Source organism: Otolemur garnettii, unplaced genomic scaffold (genome assembly GCF_000181295.1).
Source record: "Otolemur garnettii isolate 467f Iridium unplaced genomic scaffold, OtoGar3 scaffold00007, whole genome shotgun sequence".
In the NCBI taxonomy this organism is placed as follows: domain Eukaryota; kingdom Metazoa; phylum Chordata; class Mammalia; order Primates; family Galagidae; genus Otolemur; species Otolemur garnettii.
This window is the reverse complement of record NW_003852402.1, coordinates 5,185,221-5,203,340: the sequence shown is the minus strand read 5'-3', so window position 1 is coordinate 5,203,340 and position 18,120 is coordinate 5,185,221. Positions and strand designations below refer to the sequence as shown.

At 48.7% G+C, this 18,120-nt stretch overlaps 1 protein-coding gene and 1 non-coding gene across 2 annotated transcripts in view; one reads left to right on the top strand and one right to left on the bottom strand.

Annotated features, from left to right (window-relative positions):
* Positions 1–18,120, bottom strand: part of EFCAB6 (EF-hand calcium binding domain 6) — a 203,315-nt gene that overhangs the window by 70,798 nt on the left and 114,397 nt on the right. Inside the window, exons 16-20 of the mRNA XM_023509416.1 lie at positions 17,347–17,461; positions 15,226–15,359; positions 13,885–14,117; positions 7,666–7,762; positions 3,874–3,992 (exon numbers count right to left, since the gene is read on the bottom strand). Of these exons, the coding sequence (XP_023365184.1) occupies positions 3,874–3,992; positions 7,666–7,762; positions 13,885–14,117; positions 15,226–15,359; positions 17,347–17,461 (698 nt within the window). The remainder of the gene's footprint in view (positions 1–3,873; positions 3,993–7,665; positions 7,763–13,884; positions 14,118–15,225; positions 15,360–17,346; positions 17,462–18,120) is intronic.
* On the top strand, positions 6,743–6,846 carry LOC111723036. Its single transcript, XR_002771666.1, has one exon. It is a non-coding gene; the product is annotated as a U6 spliceosomal RNA (small nuclear RNA).

Genomic DNA, 18,120 nt, shown 5'->3' with positions numbered 1-18,120 from the left:
AAGGTGACACCCTCTTCTGCTTTCTAGGACATTTGTCTGGTGGCTCTCAACCCCATGCTAGTCCTTCTGCACAGCCGTCCTCTGTGCCACCCACTGGGCTGCTCCCAAGAGGTCTGCCGGTCACAGGGTGGGATGAGCCATGCTGTTTCCAGGGGCACCTCCAGGTTGGCAGTGGCTACGGCTCCCACTCAGAACAGCAGCTGAGATTCTAGCAGCTTCCACAACATCAGTGGCACTGGGTTGGGCTGGGCTGTGGGTTGCAGCCCAGGTTGCTGGCAGCTTCCTAATCTTCTCTTTGGCCCCAGCCTCTGGATGGAGCAGTATCCAATCTCTGGGCAGCACCTCCCTCCTCTCTTGCTCTGACAGCTCACAGCAGCAGCAGCCTCTGGTTTCTAACTAATAACCATGTTCCCTTTTCAGACTCCTAGCCCTTTAGACATGTTTTGTTATTTACTACATTAAATCCTGCTCCGCCCACCTGGGCACCGTGGCCCACACCTATAATCTTAGCACTCTGGGAGGCCAAGGCGGGTGGATTGCTTGGAGCTCACCAGTTCGAAACCAGCCTGAGAAAAAATGGGAGACACCTGTCTCTACTGAAAATGGAAAAACTGAGGTGAGAGGATCACTTGAGTCCAAAGAGTTGGAGGTTGGGGTTAGCTATGAAAACCATGGCACTCCACCTGGGGTGACAGCTTGAGACTCTATCTCAAAAAAAAAAAAAAAAATCCTGCTTAGCTTAGTAAATATTAAGAGTGGTTTCTATTTGCCCTGCCTGGACACTGATGAACATGTTCCTGAAATTTCCTCTACCTTGAATGCTTTAATTCCACAGGTGGCAAACACCATTATAAGCCCCCACCCCATCTCTATTTTTGGCTAGCATACGGGTGCAGAGTGCTTCTCACAGACTCCCTTGCAGGTAGGCATGGCCACGGGAATGGATTCCGAGCACAGGAACGTGGTGATGGCCACATTTCCAGGCCTGGCTCCTGCAAAGTTGACCACGCCATCTTCTGTGCTTGGTCCCCTCTCTGCAGGCCAGACATAGAAGGTCCAGAGCATGGTGGGACGCCTGGTTCCTGAGGAGCCTATTGGTATAGCACTTCTCGCGCTCACACTAGACCACGATGTCATTTTGGGGGGAGCCACTGAGATTTTGGCCTTGTTTGTTCCCACGGCCAGGCTACCCTGACGACTGTACCATGCAAACTAAGTCACCTTAGAAATCTCAGTTTCACGAGGCAAAAGAGTTGTCAGGCTGGGTGGTGGTGACGGTCGTGCAACATTCCGAATGTATTGGATACCACTGAACCATATGCTTGGAAATGTGTAACAGGGTAAATTTTATGTTATGTGTATTTTAACACATTAAAAAACCAACAGCAGGATTTTGTTAATCCTGATTCAATAATAATTTAATCTGATTTTGAAAATGTAGATACAACATGAAATACTTTTTAGAAAACAGTTCATCTAATAAGATAAAATCAAAATAATAGGTACGATAATTTGTAAACTTACTAGTAAGTACCTCATCAAGCTAAGAGAAAAAAGAGCCCACAGGGATCACGAAGAGAACATACATACTACCCCAAAGAGATAATTCTAGAACCCAAAGGGAGATTCACCTAGTGAGGGGAGAGAATAGAGAAATGATCAGCCCCGAGAACTGGACTTTTCTATGGTCTCCAAATTCCATCTATGAAAAACCGGATTCCTGTCACTCTTACACCTCCCTCCACTTCTTCATATGTGAATTTTGTTCTGTGGAAGAAGTCACCTTGAAATAACTCAGCCTAAAAGCCAGCTTATCAGTCAACGACCTCTGAGGTCTTCCCCAGTCTCCCAGGGACACTGCGTGTAATGAGCAAGTATTTCTCTTCGCAAGACCATGAGAGCAAGTTGGGGGGTGAGCTCTGTATTATTTATTATTATTGGTCATCCTCAGCCCCACAGAGAGCCACACAGCCAGGCTGCTAGTGAGTGTTTGCAGAGTGGTTACCCTGTGCCTGGCCCTGTGCTAGCCCGTCACACAGGCTCCTCGTGGCATCTCTGGTGACAGGAACACTAAGTCCTGCTTCACAGATGAGGAGCATGAGGCAAGGAGAAGTTAAGGAGGCAGCACAGGGAGTGCAGGAGTCAGGCTGTCGCTTTAACCACTCACCCTGCACGGTGTAAGGTCAACTAAACAACAGATGAAACTCTGACCATAAGCTGTTGTTGACAGGGCAGACACTGATCCACATCACAGTAATACTCATAAATGTATAAAGACATTTTTGCCAAAAGCAACATGAGAGTCTCTCTGTTGAGAATGGGAGCAGGATCTGTCCCACGTGGGGAAAAGGGCATGGCTGCTCTCATTCCCACAGGGGAACCTAATGGGGGACCCTGGGCCCCAGTGCCCCTCCTCCCATGGCCAGCCCTCAGCTCAGGGGCTTGCCTGCCCCACCTGAGGGAGACAGTGATCTCCCCAACAGCCTCTCCCCAACCTGTTTCCCAACTCGCCTTCCTAAACTACAGCTCTGCTCACATGATAACCTCTCAAATCCCACCATTCCCAGCACCTGGCCATTAGTGCCTGAAACAGCACCTGGGAGGGCATGAGCCTCCCCTTCCTTTCTGCCCCTGGAGCCCCTGCCACTCCTGATAGGACACTCCCATAGATCAGGCAGACTCTCAACTCAGAATGGCCCCTTGTCCATCCTGACTGGGGAAATTTTATTTCCACATCCCTCTATCATGACCACTTCCTGTGCTTCTGGCCCCGAGGTCCTGCTGTGTGCCACCCTCCCACACCTCAGCTGCTCGGGTGGGTGGGTGCTCTCTGTGCCCTGACACCTCCCTGAAGACAGGGCCCATGTGGTCAGACCAGAATCACCCAGGGTCTGTGGAGTGCGAGGGCCATGCATTTGCTGCTATACAAGATCTTTTTATTACTCAGAGCTACTAATGTCATCTACAGCCAGAGAAAGTGGATGAGGTGTCTAAGTTGGCCCTGTGCTGCAACTGATTTTTAAAAAAATAGGCATTTTGTAAGAGCTTCATTTGGCTTTTCTAAATTGGACACAAAACAACCCACCTAATTCTAAACTCAGCCAACATGTCAGCCTTCCACTTTGAACAGATGAAAAGCTACAAAATTATGTGAACCGTTTCCTGAGCTGGCCTCCTGAGTGGACATACAACACTGGTGTGCCATCCTCGGGGAGTGCAAGTGGCAAGGAGCATGTCACGAGAAGGGGAGCAACTCAAAGACGACCCTGGACCCTGGAAGCAGACCACTTTGCTATGCGCCTTGAACCTGAGACACCTGTGTGGGGAACAGTGGGCAAGCACAGCCGGGGCCTGGCTCCTGCACAAACAAATCTAAGTATATTTTGAAAAACGGAACCAGCATCAGATCCTATTCAGTTTAACAGATCCTTAAGAAACTACGAAACTACTCCAAGTTGCCAAAATTTGGCCATTTTCTTCCCACAAATTACCTATCTATAGGACAGTTGTGAATACTGACTTCCTTCTTTAGGCAATCAAGAGAAACTTTTTCTCCTTTACCCACAGCATGTACTGAGTTAAGTCTTCAGAGAGTGGCATTATTTCTCCAAAACAGTACAAGCATGGGCTTGAACCCCCAGTCCAATGGAAAGGCAGACCTCTAGAGTCCAGGACTGATGAGGAATGCTCACCCTGGTCACCACATTCCTGAAGATCAGCCTGTCCCCCAAGGACCAAGGGAGAAGGATACAGGACAGATGCACCCCCCCACTGTGTCCTAAAGTAGTTAGGGGACAGTTGTGCTGAAATCATCACAGCAAGCGACCCAAAGCCATCCGAAGTGAAGACGGCCAGTCTTCACACACCACTTACCTCAACCAAAGCTTCTCAAATTCTTTCGGTGTGAGGGGAATATCAAACCCGTACAGGGCGTTCTTTATATCCCACCGTCGGAGGATGCCATTGCCCTCGCTGTCAGTTTCCAGAAAGTGCTACAACATTAGAAGGTGGTTTTTAGGAACATACAAAATGTACCCGCGACAACATAGAAGATTTTCAGCAGTCACTGTCTGAAACAATCTAAGGCAGTGGTTCTCAACCTTCCTAATGTCTCAACCCTTTAATACAACAAGTTCCTCATGTTGTGGTGACCCCCAACCATAAAATTATTTTCGTTGCTACTTCATAGCTGTAGTTTTGCTACTGTTATGAATCATAATGTAAATATCTGATATGCAGGATGTATTTAGGCAACCTCCGTGAAAGGGTCGTTTGACCCCCAAAGGGGTTGTTACCCACAGGTTGAGAACCACTGATCTAAGGCATTTCTCCCCAGGAAACCCAAAATACCTGCCTGGCCCTTTATAGAAATGGTGTCTCAACGCCTGCTCTAAGGTATGGACAATGTTCTTTTTCCTCATCTGAATGGTGGTTACATGGTGACTACTTTAAATTTATTTAAAATATACGTGTACTTTTTATATACTTACAACTTAAAAAGTAATTAAGTTTTAAAAAAAAATTAAGTCTGGATCAGGCACAGTGGCTCATGCCTGTAATCCCAGCACTCTGGGAGGCCAAGGTGAGTAGACTGCCTAAGTTCACAGGTTTGAGACCAGCTGGAGCCAGAGCGAGACCCCACCTCTAAAAATAGCTGGGCGTAGTGGCGGATGCCTGTAGTCCCAGCTACTTGGGAGGCTGAGGGAAGAGAATTGCTTGAGCCTAAGAGTTTGAGGTTGCTGTGAACTGTAATGCCACAGCACTCTACCAAGGGCAACAAAGTGAGACTCTGTCTCAAAAAAAAAAAAAAATTAAGTCTATAGGATTTCAAAGTCCTTTTAAAAACATGCAGCAGGTTTCCCATGTGAAAAACTTGGAAGTCACCATTCTGTCCCAATAACGAGTAAAAATCTGAACAAATTGAGAGACCAATAGCTCTTCTTGGATTGTAGGATAAGTGAGGTCACAGGGCAGACCACTGCCTCCAAACTGGAGAGAAATACAGGCAAATACAGAGAATCACAACTTAGCAGAACAGACACTCATCAGCAGAACCCGTGCCAGGAAGACAGAGCTGAGGAAACACTCCCTAACTCATTCCAAGAGACCAAATACCAGACCCAGACAAAGATATTCTAAGTAATGAACCAATATTTCTCATGCACATATATGTACAATTACTCAACAAAATATTAGCAGATTGAGTCCCACAACATATAAAAGGAATTATCTGCCATGACAAAGTGGGATCTATCCCAGATACACAAATTTGGCTCAACACTTGAAAATCAATTAATGTAATATATCAACCACATAACACAGATAAGAAGAAAAACCACATGATCATATTAATAGATTAAAAAGTATCTGCAAAATTCAAGAGCCTCCCATGATAACAATCCTCAGTAAACAAGGAATAGAGAACTTCCTCAATTTGATAAATGATATCTACAAAAACCTATGGCTAACATTACACCTAATGATGAGAAACCAGAAGATTTCCTGCTAAGGTCAGGAAGGAGGCAAGGATATTTTTCCTACCGTGGCTTTTCAACAATGTGCTGGAAGTCCTAGCTAATGCAATAAGATAAGAAAAGGAAATAAAAGGCATACTGATTGGGTTACCCTATTCACAGAAAACATAATTGTCTATGTAGAAAATACAAAAGAATCAACAACCAAAATGCTCCTGGAACCAATAAGGAATTATGCCAAGATTAGTACACAAAAATCAACCACTTTCCTATATACCAGAAATAAACAAGTAGAATTTTAAATTAAAGATTCAATACCATTTATTTTAGCACTGCCCAAAATTAAATGCTTAGGTATAAATGCATCCAAATATGGCAGATGGTAGAACTAAAGGCCTCCCCAGGGCACTTGTCACGCTCCTGTTCATTATTATTTTTTCACAGCACTGATCTGCCTTGTTAATCCGCTTTGTTGCTTGTTGACTATCACCTCCTCTGGTCTCTGAACTCCATGAGGCAGGGATCAAACTGGCCTTGGTTACCACTGGATCCCATTACATAACTGAGCAAGGTTGGCATATGCTGAATAAAGCAAGGCAGGGAAGGATGAAGCTGGGAAGGGCCTTGGACTGGGCCTGGGGTCCATGGAGAACAGCGTCACAGTGGGGCCTGGGAGGCTGGTCTGGTTTGCCTTTGAGGGTGCACTGCTGGGAAGGGAGGAAAAAGAGGCCAGAAGAGCAGCAGGGGGTGTGGATGAGGGAGGCAGAGCCTGAGGCCAGTGGAGAGGAGAGGCTGGCTGACAAGCAAGGGGTTCTTTCCTAGGTCGGACCCAAGGAGTTAAAGGTTCAAGAGAAGCTGGCAGAGAGGGAGTGGATGCCAAACAGCACATCCTGCTCTTTCCCCAACTGACAGGTACCATGTCGGCTATAGTTTCAGGGCAGACCCTGCCCTCCTGTCCTCAGTGCCTCTGTGGGCCTCACAGAGCTTTGGTCTGTGTGACTAGCCAGGCTGGGCCAGCACTGACAATTCACTACTCTATGGGGGACAGAGGGCAGAGCAGAGGCAGTGCCAGGAGCCTAATAGGTCTTAGAAGACAGAACTCCATCTTGGGCACAGGCCAGGAAAGAGCAAACATAGAAAGAAAACCACCAAATGAAGTGAAGCAGACTTCAAAATAATATGAAAACACCTCCATAATGCTGTGTTAAAAAATAACTTATCAGAGGGAAGTTACTGTGTCCTTACTGCATTAGAAAATGATGACCCTGGTGCTCACTTCGGCAGCAGATATACTAAAATTACAATACAGAGGAGACTAGCGTGGCTCCTGTGCAAGGATGACATGGAAATTTGTGAAGCGTTCCATATTTAAAAAAAAAATGATGACCCCCATGTCCCATCCTAGATGTTAGAACAAACCCAGTTTTGCACATTTGGTTCTATTATGCTGTAGGTACAGCTGTCATTGCCCTCGTGAGATCATATATCCCTATCCCAGCCAGCAGCATGATCACAATTTACATGATTGCCCATGGAAGGTACTAGCTTTATACATAAATGTGCTTCTATAATTTTGGTAAGAAAAGAGGACACAGTCTTGTTTTTTGTTTTTTTGTTTTTTTTTTTGAGATAGAGTCTTACCCTGTCACCTGGAGTGCTATGGAGTTATATCTTACAGCAACCTCAAACTCCTGAGGCAAGCTAACCTCTTGCTTTAGTTTTTTTATTTTTTAGTAGAGATGGGGGTCTCACTCTTGCTCAGGCTGGTCTCCAACTCCTGAGCTCAAGTAATCTGCCTGCCTTGGCTTCCTAGAGTGTTAGATTATGGGCATGCGCCCCTGTGCCAAGGCCAGCGGCAGCTCTTAAAAACACACGTTTGTAGCATGTAAGATTAAGCATGATAGCCTCTCAACATTGTTCATTTGAAGTTTTAATTCACATCAAGTCTGAAATAATGTCATGAATTTCAACCCATATGATTCCTACAATTACTTATCTTTCTAAACATCATTGACCTCGAATTTGAGAATTTAGTCTAAACAAGTCTTTCTAGAATATAAGGTGTCACCACTGGGTATACAGAGCTGTGTTCCCACCTCAGTGGCTGCATCTGAACAGCGTGATCATCCCAGTGATCTTGAAATATTGAAATAGATTTTCCTTCCTTTTAAGGAAATAATCACTTTCTTACCTTGGACAAGTCTAACCATCTGTTTTTCGCTTTGGTAGCAAGATACTGATGGGCCTGTTCACAAGCCAGGTCTGAATCTGTGACCTTCTGTTTTGGTCTTAAGAGAAAAATAAATAAATAAATAAATAACTGTGTTTAAATTTAATGGGCTCATTAATCTCCCAAGGGGTTCCCCTAGCCCCTGTTTGTTTCAAAGATACCATTAAAGTCTGTTGTTCCACATCTGGTCTAACTTAATTCTTAAAATAGTCTTATTTCTCCTGATGTATGCTAGGAAAGTCTTCTTAAATTTTGTAAGTCCTTGTTTATTTTCAGATAAATGCTATTCAACTTTTTTTCCCCCAGCAAACAAACAAAAAAACAAAAACAGAGCTCATTTATTCTCAGAGCGGGGGAAAAACACAATATAACCTTAAGTGTCTTAGGAAGAAAACAACTACAAACTTTTATCTGAATTTGTGAGCTGGAGTACAGACAGAGAAAGGAAACGGCTGGGGGGCTGGGAGCTGGGAATGTGGCTTCCAGGCCTCTCGGTTGTAGCTCATTGTCCCCAGTCAGGCTTACAGGGTTTAAAGGTGATCAAAATTCTGTCATCTTCACTGACAGGATGGACAGTGACGACACTGACAAAAAGCCCCTGTGCTGGTGGCTCTGGCTGGGCCACAGGACAGTGCAGAGAAGATGGGGCAGAAGGAATGGGAGGCCCTGGGTCTTCCCACACCCAAGACCAGATCAGAGGAGCACGGACATCTGTAAGCTGGTCACAGACACCACTCAAGCTGGCCAGGGTGCACTCGTCAGGTGAGTCTCCTCCTCCACTGCCCTTGACCGCTTCCCTCTCTCCCACTGACTTCTAAGGGGTCATCCCTTCCATGTCCCACCTACAACTGTGGTGCTGCTGATCAGAATCTGTAGCCTCCTGTCCCACAGCCTCACCTGTTTTTCTGCTCCATCTCTCTCCAACTGCCTACCGGACTCCACAGAACCATGGAACTTCAAGGGTGGAGAGGCAGACACAGCCCAGCCAGCCCCACTCCCTGTCACAACCTCACCAATGGCTTTGGAAGGCTCCTAGGAACATGCTGCATTTTTACCACTTTTGATTAAAGAGATCGTAAACCCTAATGAGGTATATTTGCTTGTCCTCCTAGATCCCACCTATACCTCACCTGGACCTCCCCCAAAGTGCTCTCACAGAGCCCCTGATGACGGCAGAGTCACTGTCTGAACACATATCCAAATGGCCCCCGGCCCCAGCAAAGCGATTTCTAGGTCATAAAGCTTGATCATTTCCCTAGTCGCCTGTGCTCAAACCAGGTGACTAAGGAAGAGAGTTAGCTGATTTCCCAGGCATCTCCCCCTTTCTCATTCTACAGACTTATCCCTCCAGAGCTCAGGAGGTCTTCCTCTCTGGGGCAGACCCCTCCAGTCACCCCCTCTCCTGCTGGCTGGCTCAGTAGATCCCGACAACTGGTCGGATCTGGCCTTCCCATCAGCTAGTCTATCAGTCACAAAAACAAAGGAACAGCACCTCGCACTGCTCTGGTCCAGCAGACACTACGGCCAATAGCGTGGACAGAGCCCATGTCCTCACAGAGCCGACACTGTGATGGGGAACTCAGGACAAACACCCAGGAAAATAAGCCAATCAGACAACACCAGATATTGCACGTGACTAAGAATGAAGCGGGAAGGTCAGGAGCTGCTGCCCAGAGCAGTGTGAAGACACTGGGACACACGCCAGGCAGGGTACGGGTCCCAACATGTGCTTACGGTCCCAGCTTCTGCACACACGTGTCACCTTCTCTCCCTCTTATTGACAACCAAATATCCTGCACAGAATATGAAAAGGACTTCTCTGGGGACACTGAAGAGTAAGCTATAGGAGGCTGATGGGCAGCGAAACCAAAACCCCAAGATGCTCAGTTCTGAGTTTCATGGAGTGTTCCTTCCCTGTTCCCAGGCTGGACGTAGGGGGGCCCCAACTCTGGAACTAGGCAGCAGAGGTGCACAGAAAGAGCTTCAGCAGCAGCACACCCGTCTTCCTGACCAAAGGACCAGGAGCATGGGCCCCCGAGGCACAAGACCCCCCTTTTGCTTCCTTTCATGTTCCTTGACCAGTTATGGGGCTGCACTTTGCAGTGGTCCCAACAACAGCCATGGCCTCACAGGCACCTGAAACTCTGACATCTTCTCTGTGACTGAGGACACAGGAAGGGCCTGTGAGTGGAGGAAGGCGGGGACTCTGTGACATTCTTCTCTTGCCATGTTATCCTGGGGGTGGGCCCAGCTGTGAGATGTGCACAACAGGACAAATAGGCTAAAACTTAAGATTTTCCAGCCAGGAGCCCCCAAAAGTAATCCTTTAGGAACGGAAAGTATCAGGGGAGATCACAGAGAAGAGAGGCTGGAGGAAGGCATCCCTGCCTCTGTGTGGGAAGTTGCAAGGTCAGCCTTGCTGTGCGCTGGTGCAGACTAGCCCACAGTAGCGCAGCCCTGGCTCTGAGAACTTGACCACTGTGTAGTGGAGACTGGCCCCGGGTGGAGCAGACGTAGGCTTCCCTGAATAGTGCTGCAGTGACTTTGAAAACTAACAAAACTGACACTGAAACTATAGAAGGCAGGTCAGGACGTGTGTGACACTAAATGGGTTGGCTGCCTGCTAAACAAAAAACCAAACTAACACACTACAGAGGGTTTAACAGGAACAGAATGTCACAGTAAAATACCTGAGAAGCCCAGGACACGATCCAAATTATACAAAGGGACAGAAAAACAGGAAAATCTCAATAATCACCGAGGCAAAAGACAACAGACACCAACCCTAAGATTAGTCACGCTGAAATTACCACATTTTAAAGCAGTTACTGTATTCATGGGGTAAGGTGGGCATCCTCGAAATGAGTGGAAAGAAAGAAGAGCTGAGGAAAGAAGGAGGGGGAGGGGAGGGGAGGGGAGGAGAAGGGGATCAATTAAAAAATGTTCACCATCACTAATCACCAGGAAAATGTGAATCTAACCCACACTGAGACATTATTTCGCCCAGTTAGAACAGCATATGCTGGGCACGGATGCAGAGAAAGTGGAAACTCCTTCACTATGGAGGACTGTAAAGCAGCATTCCCCCCAGACGAAAACAGAACGAGCTCTTATGTGATCCAGCAACCCCACCGCTGGGTGTGTATCCGAAAAAAAGGAGATCAGAACGTCAACGAGACGTCTGCGCTCCATGTTTCCTGCAGCACCGTCCACGCTCACCAAAATACGGGCTGGAACAAGGGGTCCACCAATGGATGAACGGACAAAGAAATCCAGTCTGTATGTGCAGTGGAGCATTGTTCAGCCATGAAAAGAGTGAACTCTGATCATTTGAAGCAACACGAATGGAACTAGAGTAGGGACCCAGCTGATCCAGTGTGACCTCAGCTTACCCTGGTTACCTCCGAAAAGACTGTTTCCATGAGAGGTTACAGTCATAGGAACTGGGATTACACTTCCAGTAAATCCTTTAGGGGACATAATTCAACCACAAAAATATGTGAATCCTTAAAATAGTGCCTAGCACATGAGGACAGGGACCTTGTTGCTTTGTTCACTCTCGTATCCCACTGTCACACAGGTGCACAAAGAATACAAATGCATTTTCCAAATCGATTATGCCCCAAATGGTGAAGGGAGGAAAGCTAGGACAGGAAGATTGTTTCCCAACTAGTAGATGGGCCGGAAGATGAAAGCACAGTGGTTATAGTGACACGGATCCTACGAGCCAACGCTCTCGGTGAGTCAATGAGGCATGTCTAAGGATAAAAAGGAAATTTGGTATTTTCATTCAATTAATCATTCAAAAGGAAGGATTTGATCATGCAATATTTTGTGACAATCTAATTTGCTAAAAGGACACAGGAGAGCATCCTCTTCATCTTTAATGATGTTCGTGCACCTAAATGTACTCAGTGTGGCTTTCAGTAGATAAAGGGTCAAGGCAGGTGTGTTTTAAACAAGGGACTGGAAGGGAATCAAGAAGATATAGAAAAGAAGTCATTGGACCATCATTCTGCTTGTTCTCTAGGACTCTGGAAGGGAAAACGTTTTGCAGTTACGAAGCAAATAGGATAGTGTCTTCTTTCTAACCAAGTCATGAACTCTCAGAGTTTTCTAAAGTATTGTGTTTTGAAAACACACGTGGAAAGTAAGGCCCAGAGGGTAGAGGGGTTCAACCAAGGGCAAGAAGGCTTCTGGAGAGGGAGGCCTCCAGGTCCCCCGGGTAGTGAGGTGGGCAGAGGCCAGTGCTCCAGGCCCCTCCCAACAGGCTCCAGGGGCTCAAATCCCCACCTCACCCCCACCACCTGTGTCCTGTGACATGTCACCAACTCTTCTCTGAGCCCTCATTCTTTTATCTGTGAAGCCAGGTAGGAAAGCCACCTTGCAGGAAGCACAGCACGGTCCAGGCCACCGAGGGCTCAGCTTTCAGAAGAAGTGTCTTGGAGTGGGGCTCAGGCCCCGGGAGGCCACGCCAGATCCCAGGGTGCAGCCTCTCCTCCTTTGTATCTACCCTCCCCTGCTGCGGCTACTGGACAAGGATTACAACTCAGTCCAGCATGGGGGCTCCTGCTCAGCCTGCCCTCCTGGCTTCCTCCTCTGCCTCATCCCCCACCAGGCAGGCTGCCCCCACGCTCAGCCTCTCCGCATTTTCCAAAGTGCTCTCTATGATTTTGCATGTGCTCTTCACTGGCCTTGAAGGGGCTTTCCTCTAGTCTGCACCTGGCAAACTCCTACTCAAACTTCAAGATCCAGCTCAATGTCCCCACTTTGCCTGAGCACATCAAGAGCCTTCGGCTCTGCCCTCCCTGTGCTCTTGTGGCACTTCTACCCTCCTCTGTGTCAACGTAGCTCTTTATTGTTGCTCCTGCCTCAATCCAACCATGAGTTCCCCAAAGCGAGCGCCTGAGTCTTATCCATCTTTGCCCCACCTAGCCTGGAAGGCACCCAGCACATAGTAGGCCCTCCGTGAGCACATGCTGAATAAACAAATGAATACAAATAATAAGGGTGAGTCATTTGAATGAGAGGATTGCACTCTGTGGCTGAGATTTTTCATGTTCACTCTGCATACAATCCCCAGAAGCTTCTTCGGGCAGCTTTTTGTCTTGCTTTAATGTCAGGCAGTCAAGTCTCATACAGAAGCGTCTCAGAACCTGAGCAATTGGAAGCAGGTGTCCGACATATGATCATTTTGCTTAGGAAAAAATTTAGCCATTTGCTTACGTGCTTGCTTTTTTCCAGATAGACAAAATAAAATCTATGAATACAGGAAAAAAAATCACAGTGCAACTTCAGAGGGCCTTCTGTGGCCCAGCCAGGGGCCACAACTGTCTGGCACAGTGGCCATGGATTCTGGGGACTTTTGCTATGCAGGGAGCTGCCCAGGCCCAGGTAGAAAGGACAGTTGTTTGGAGCCCCTGGGGGCCATGTGTGCCTCAAGGACAAAACAGCGCAGTGGATGTCTATACTGTCTTATCAGAAAACACACCTCTGGCTTAGCATAACAGAGGATAACATTTCAGGAATACTAACATTACTTCATTCAGGGAAGTCAGCACTCCACAGATTTCAGCAGGGAGCCAAGTGGGACAGATCAGAGTGACTCCTTTTATTAGAAGGATTTATTTGTTCTGTAAAATTTGGATTCAGTCAAAAGGCCATACTCAAGGATCCAGAAGGCTGCATGTAGCCCCAAGGCCACAGTTTCCCCACCCATGGACGGTGGTCCCCATTATGCCTACAAGGAGTGTCTCCCCTTGGCAAGGGCTTACCTGGGTGGAATTCACACACAGCCCTCTGCCTGGACCTGCAGCGGGCTCAGCACAGGGCTGACCCTGGGCAGAGTACAGAGTGTGCACAAAGGTCTCCCAAGTTCTGCTTTTAAAAGCTGAGCACAAAGGACATATATTTGACTCCAGATTAATACATAGGAAAAGTAAGAACCTGTATATATTTATGTGCATAGAGAAAAGACTGGAACCCAGGAAAACATGAAAATAATGGCCCCAGGTGGTGAGACCAGGGCAATATTTTCTGATTGTTCTACGTCCAATGCATGTCCTTTGTACAACTTTTCTTAAAGAAAAGGAAAATATAATCCCTCTGTCCTTTGTAACCCTTTGTGGACTTTGTGGTGGCAAAGGCCAACGTACAAGGAAGACACCAGCTGCCTCTCACCTGATGATCCTCTGAGGCCTCTCGTCGCCTCTGAACGGTCTCTTTTCACACAGATTTCGAAATTCCCGAAAATTTAAAGTGACGCTAAGTCTCAAGCCAAGAAGGGCCAGGAAGCGCTCGAACTCTTCATCCTTGAGGTTCAGCAGCATCTGCAGCAGCAACCTGTGCAGATCCCGCATGCTGATGATGCCGTCCATGTCAGTGTCCATCTTAAAGAAGGCGGAGTAGGAGTCCTGAAAGCAAGACGCAGGTCAAGGGACCACCCTGGCGACCCCGGCTGTCCTGGGGCCGCCACGCTCGATGGTTGTCATCGGTAACATTAATTTTAGAATGAGAGCTTGGTAGCCAGACGGAATCTCCAGTTGGTGATCAGGATGGGGAAGATGCTTCAGTGCACAGGAGAATTTGGGGTGCAGCTCCCCATGGGCCCCAGGCCCCAGCCCCCGCCCATGGCCCCTTCTCTCCAGGCCTTTGCTGCTCCTCACTCGGCCTCCTGCCGCGCTCGCTCCACCCGCTGGGTGTTCACTCGTTCTGATTCCCGGGTGCCCGCAGCCCTACTTTACACCTTTCCTTTTCACTTTAATCACCCTTGGTTACTTCTTGGCACAAAAGGACTCTAGGTCTTTCTGCTGCTGCCTATATCTGAGTGGCTGCTGCCACTTCTGCGTCACCTGCTACAACCGTGCGCAGCCCTGCACTTTCCCCTGGATCTGTGCCCAGTGCCCTATCCCGACACTGGACTCTAGCTGCATCGGCTGTGGCTTGTCGCCCCCTTTTTTGGCCAGCTCATGCTTGGTTGGGGCTTATAATCCAGGGAAGGGCCCCCTCCTCTAGGAAGTCCTCCGTAAAGGGGTCTTCTCCCCGTGCCCCCATAGCAGGCCTCAGTTCCTTCTACAACAGCCATGAACTGTCCTTTTAGTTTCTGGGTCTGGGATTAGACTGAGCTCACTTGGGCAGGGCTGGTATCTTTCATCCCTGGCATTCAGCACAGACACCTAAGGGCACGTAAGCTTGTGGCACTGTGTGGTGGTGTGTGTGTGCCGTGGGCTGCAGGCGTGGATCCTAAAACCACGGTGCCTCGGGAGTCGTAATCCTCCCCACCTTGTGAGGAGGGACTCCTTACTCCTCCTCCCAGCAAGTGTTCTCAGGGAGGGGAGGGGTCTTGAAATTAAGAAGCCCCCCCACCCCACACACACATGTAGTCCCTCTCTCTGACTTGTGCTGAGTCTTCAGAGGGAGACGCTTGGTGTCCCATGGGGACTAGGGAGTGACTAGGCACCGGGACTCCCACCCTGGGTGGGCTACATGGCTGGGCACAGGGTGGAGCTGGTCACAACCTACCCGGAACTCCTCCTTCAGTCTCTTGGGGAAAAGTTTCAGGCACTCTTCAGCAGTTATGAAGTGGCTGTTCTGGCGGCTTTTTGAATAAACTGGAGTCTGAGGTGGAGATGCTTCTGGCCCACTCCTCGGAATGTCTAAAACGTGATGTAAATCAGAAGTCTCCTGTTAGCGCCAGACTCAACATAGCACCTCCTCCTGCCCCTGAGCTGTGGGACCCTGTGATGTCCACTGCCCTGAGAGTTGGACACAGTGCCCACTTTGCTAGGACCTGGGTCCTTTCCTAGGACTCAACCTTCAATTTCTGGGACATGTCCCCCTGTCCTCTAGACGGAGGGTCAGCCTTCCACGACAGCATCACCCTGGGCACCCTGGGCGTCCCCTGTCCTGAGTCCCCATCATTCCTGTTGTTTATCTCCCAACTCCCGGAGGCAGAGGATGAGAATTCTTGCCTATTTTTTGTTTCCTGGAATCATCATCTAAGGGCAAAAATGTGTAATTCATTCAATAATCATTACTTCAACAGGGATACCTGTTAGAGAACATGGCAGGGGCCTTCCGCATTCCTCAGTAAACATATCGTCACATTCGTTACACAGGGGGAGATGGGCATGGAGGGTCCCCCAGGGGCACAGCTGATCGGCCACCATGCCCGCGCCCTCCCCTAAACTGGGGAGGAAGGAAGGGCAGCCTCTATTTAAAAACCAATCCATTTTCATCAGGTGGGGATCATCTGAGTGTGGCCTTGTGTCAAAGTCAGGCCACATGAGACTTGGTTCCAGAGCAGCTCTGCACACAGCACAGCCTTGCCCTCCCCATGTCTCCAGGAGACAGATACTGCAGGGCACCCGGGGCCATGGTCACCTTCTGGCCCCTTCTGGTGCCTGTCTTTTTTTTTTTTTTTTTAATTTTATTAAGTCAAATACTATCCTCACTCCACCTCACAGAGGAGATTGTGGCAGCTCCCCCAGGCTCATCATGCCTAGCAGATGACACCTACCCCACTGCTAGACCCCTCTGTCCTATCCCTACTGACCTCTGGCCTGGAGCCACCACAGTCTCCCATGGCCTCCTTGGGGGCCTGATGGAGATGGGCAGGCTGCTCAGAGTGGGAGGGAGGAGGCAGGAGGAAGAGGGAGCGTCAGCTGGGTAGTCAGCAGGAGGTGGGTAGGGAATCAAGGTCCCGCTGCGACCTTCGCCAGCCTGTGACCCTGGGTGTGCACAGCAGGCACACGGGAAACACACACTCAAATGCGCGTGGGCTCCTTTTCCTTCCCTTTATTTTACTTCAAAAATTCAAAACACAAACCCAGAGAAAGTGTCAAGATTCTAAAATCCTGTGGCTTCTCTCTTTGCCCTTTCTCAGGTGCATGAGGCCTCTCTTTCCAGAGCTGGCAAAGGAAAGTCTGGCTGGGGGGGTGGGGGGTGGCCCTTGGAGACCAGCTGGCCAGGTTTTCCAAGGAAACGTGCTGCTTAGCTTGGTCATTGCCAGACCCAAGGCTGGGAGAATGGCAAAGCACAGCCTCCCTCCCCACCAGCCCACAGGGATGTGCAGCGAGAGAGAAGGGAATTCTACTGACGTATCTGTGTGATTTCTGCAGCTTTTCCATTGGGCTTGTTTCTCCATCTGAATGTTCTTAAGTGTGAAAAAGCACAGGGAGTAGTCCTGCAGCACAGACATGGGTCTCCTAACAACCACTGGGGGCCCGGGGTGCTTGATTCTGTGTCCTTATCTGCCAACAGGGAGAAGGACCACCCTCCCTGCCTGTGCTGGTATTATGAATCACAGCCAGCCAGCACCTGTGTCAGGAGGACTGTCTTAACAGATATAAGCTGTAAGTGAGGAAACAGGCTTTGGAGTTAAGTTCATGAACCATCTGTGCTGGGAGTTTGTGGAAAACTCTTTGGGGCAAAGTTCGGCACTCACAGTTCTGTTTCCCTCAGTGAAAAGAAAACGCCAAAACATAGTCCTATAAAGTTAAACCAAAATGTCTGATTTTAGTCCCAGAAGACACGTGTCTGAGTAGCACATCTCAGTTAGTGCTACTTCACCCTGGTGGCCTGGCGGCACCACCCCCCAAGACTTATGCTACTGTGCTGGGCATGTACCTGGCCATTAGCTACCTTCAAAACCTGTCGCAAAATCAAGATAACTCATCCCTTCCTCCTTATAGCCTATTTTTCTGGTCAGCAGAGCATACTGGTCATCATCCATGGGCATTCCAGTGTCTTCCAGTACCTGGCGGAGAAGAGAGGCGGTTATAGAAAGGCATTAGCTTGTCCCGGTCCTGCCAGGCCAAGCTCCTCCCACCCTGCTCCCATTCCCACCACGGTCCGAGGCTCCAGCCAGGGATTGCCCCTCCTCTGCCCCCACCCGCTAGCTGCTGGAGGGCAGGGCCGGGTGTGCTGTGCCCTGGGCCAGTGACAGGACTGTGTTTGGTAAGCAAACGAAGGACCAGCACGCAGGTCAGACGATGCTCAGCTGGCAGGCACATCACAAACCTCCTCAAGACCTCGGATTCAACATGTCACTGCAGCGGCTTTCAGTGGCATAAGTTACATTCTCATATATTCAAGGAAATGCAAGCAAAGCAGTGTGGGAGGGGAAACTAAGTTTTCACTAAAGTTTCATTACGACCCATGGCTTAAATGGAAGGCCTCTGTGCCTCTTTAGGGGCAGATATCCACGGACATCCTGTGTCCTCTCCTTTGCTCATCCACTCACTGAACCTTATTCCTGATCCCTTCTCTCCAACATGGACCTGCCACCTCCATTGTGTGTGTTGCGGGGAGAGGGGGCACCAGAGAGAACGCAGGTCCCTGCACTGTAGATATGGAGGTAGAATCCTCTGGGTGACGCCTTCTCAGGACAGAGTGATGAGACTGATCCTTGTACTG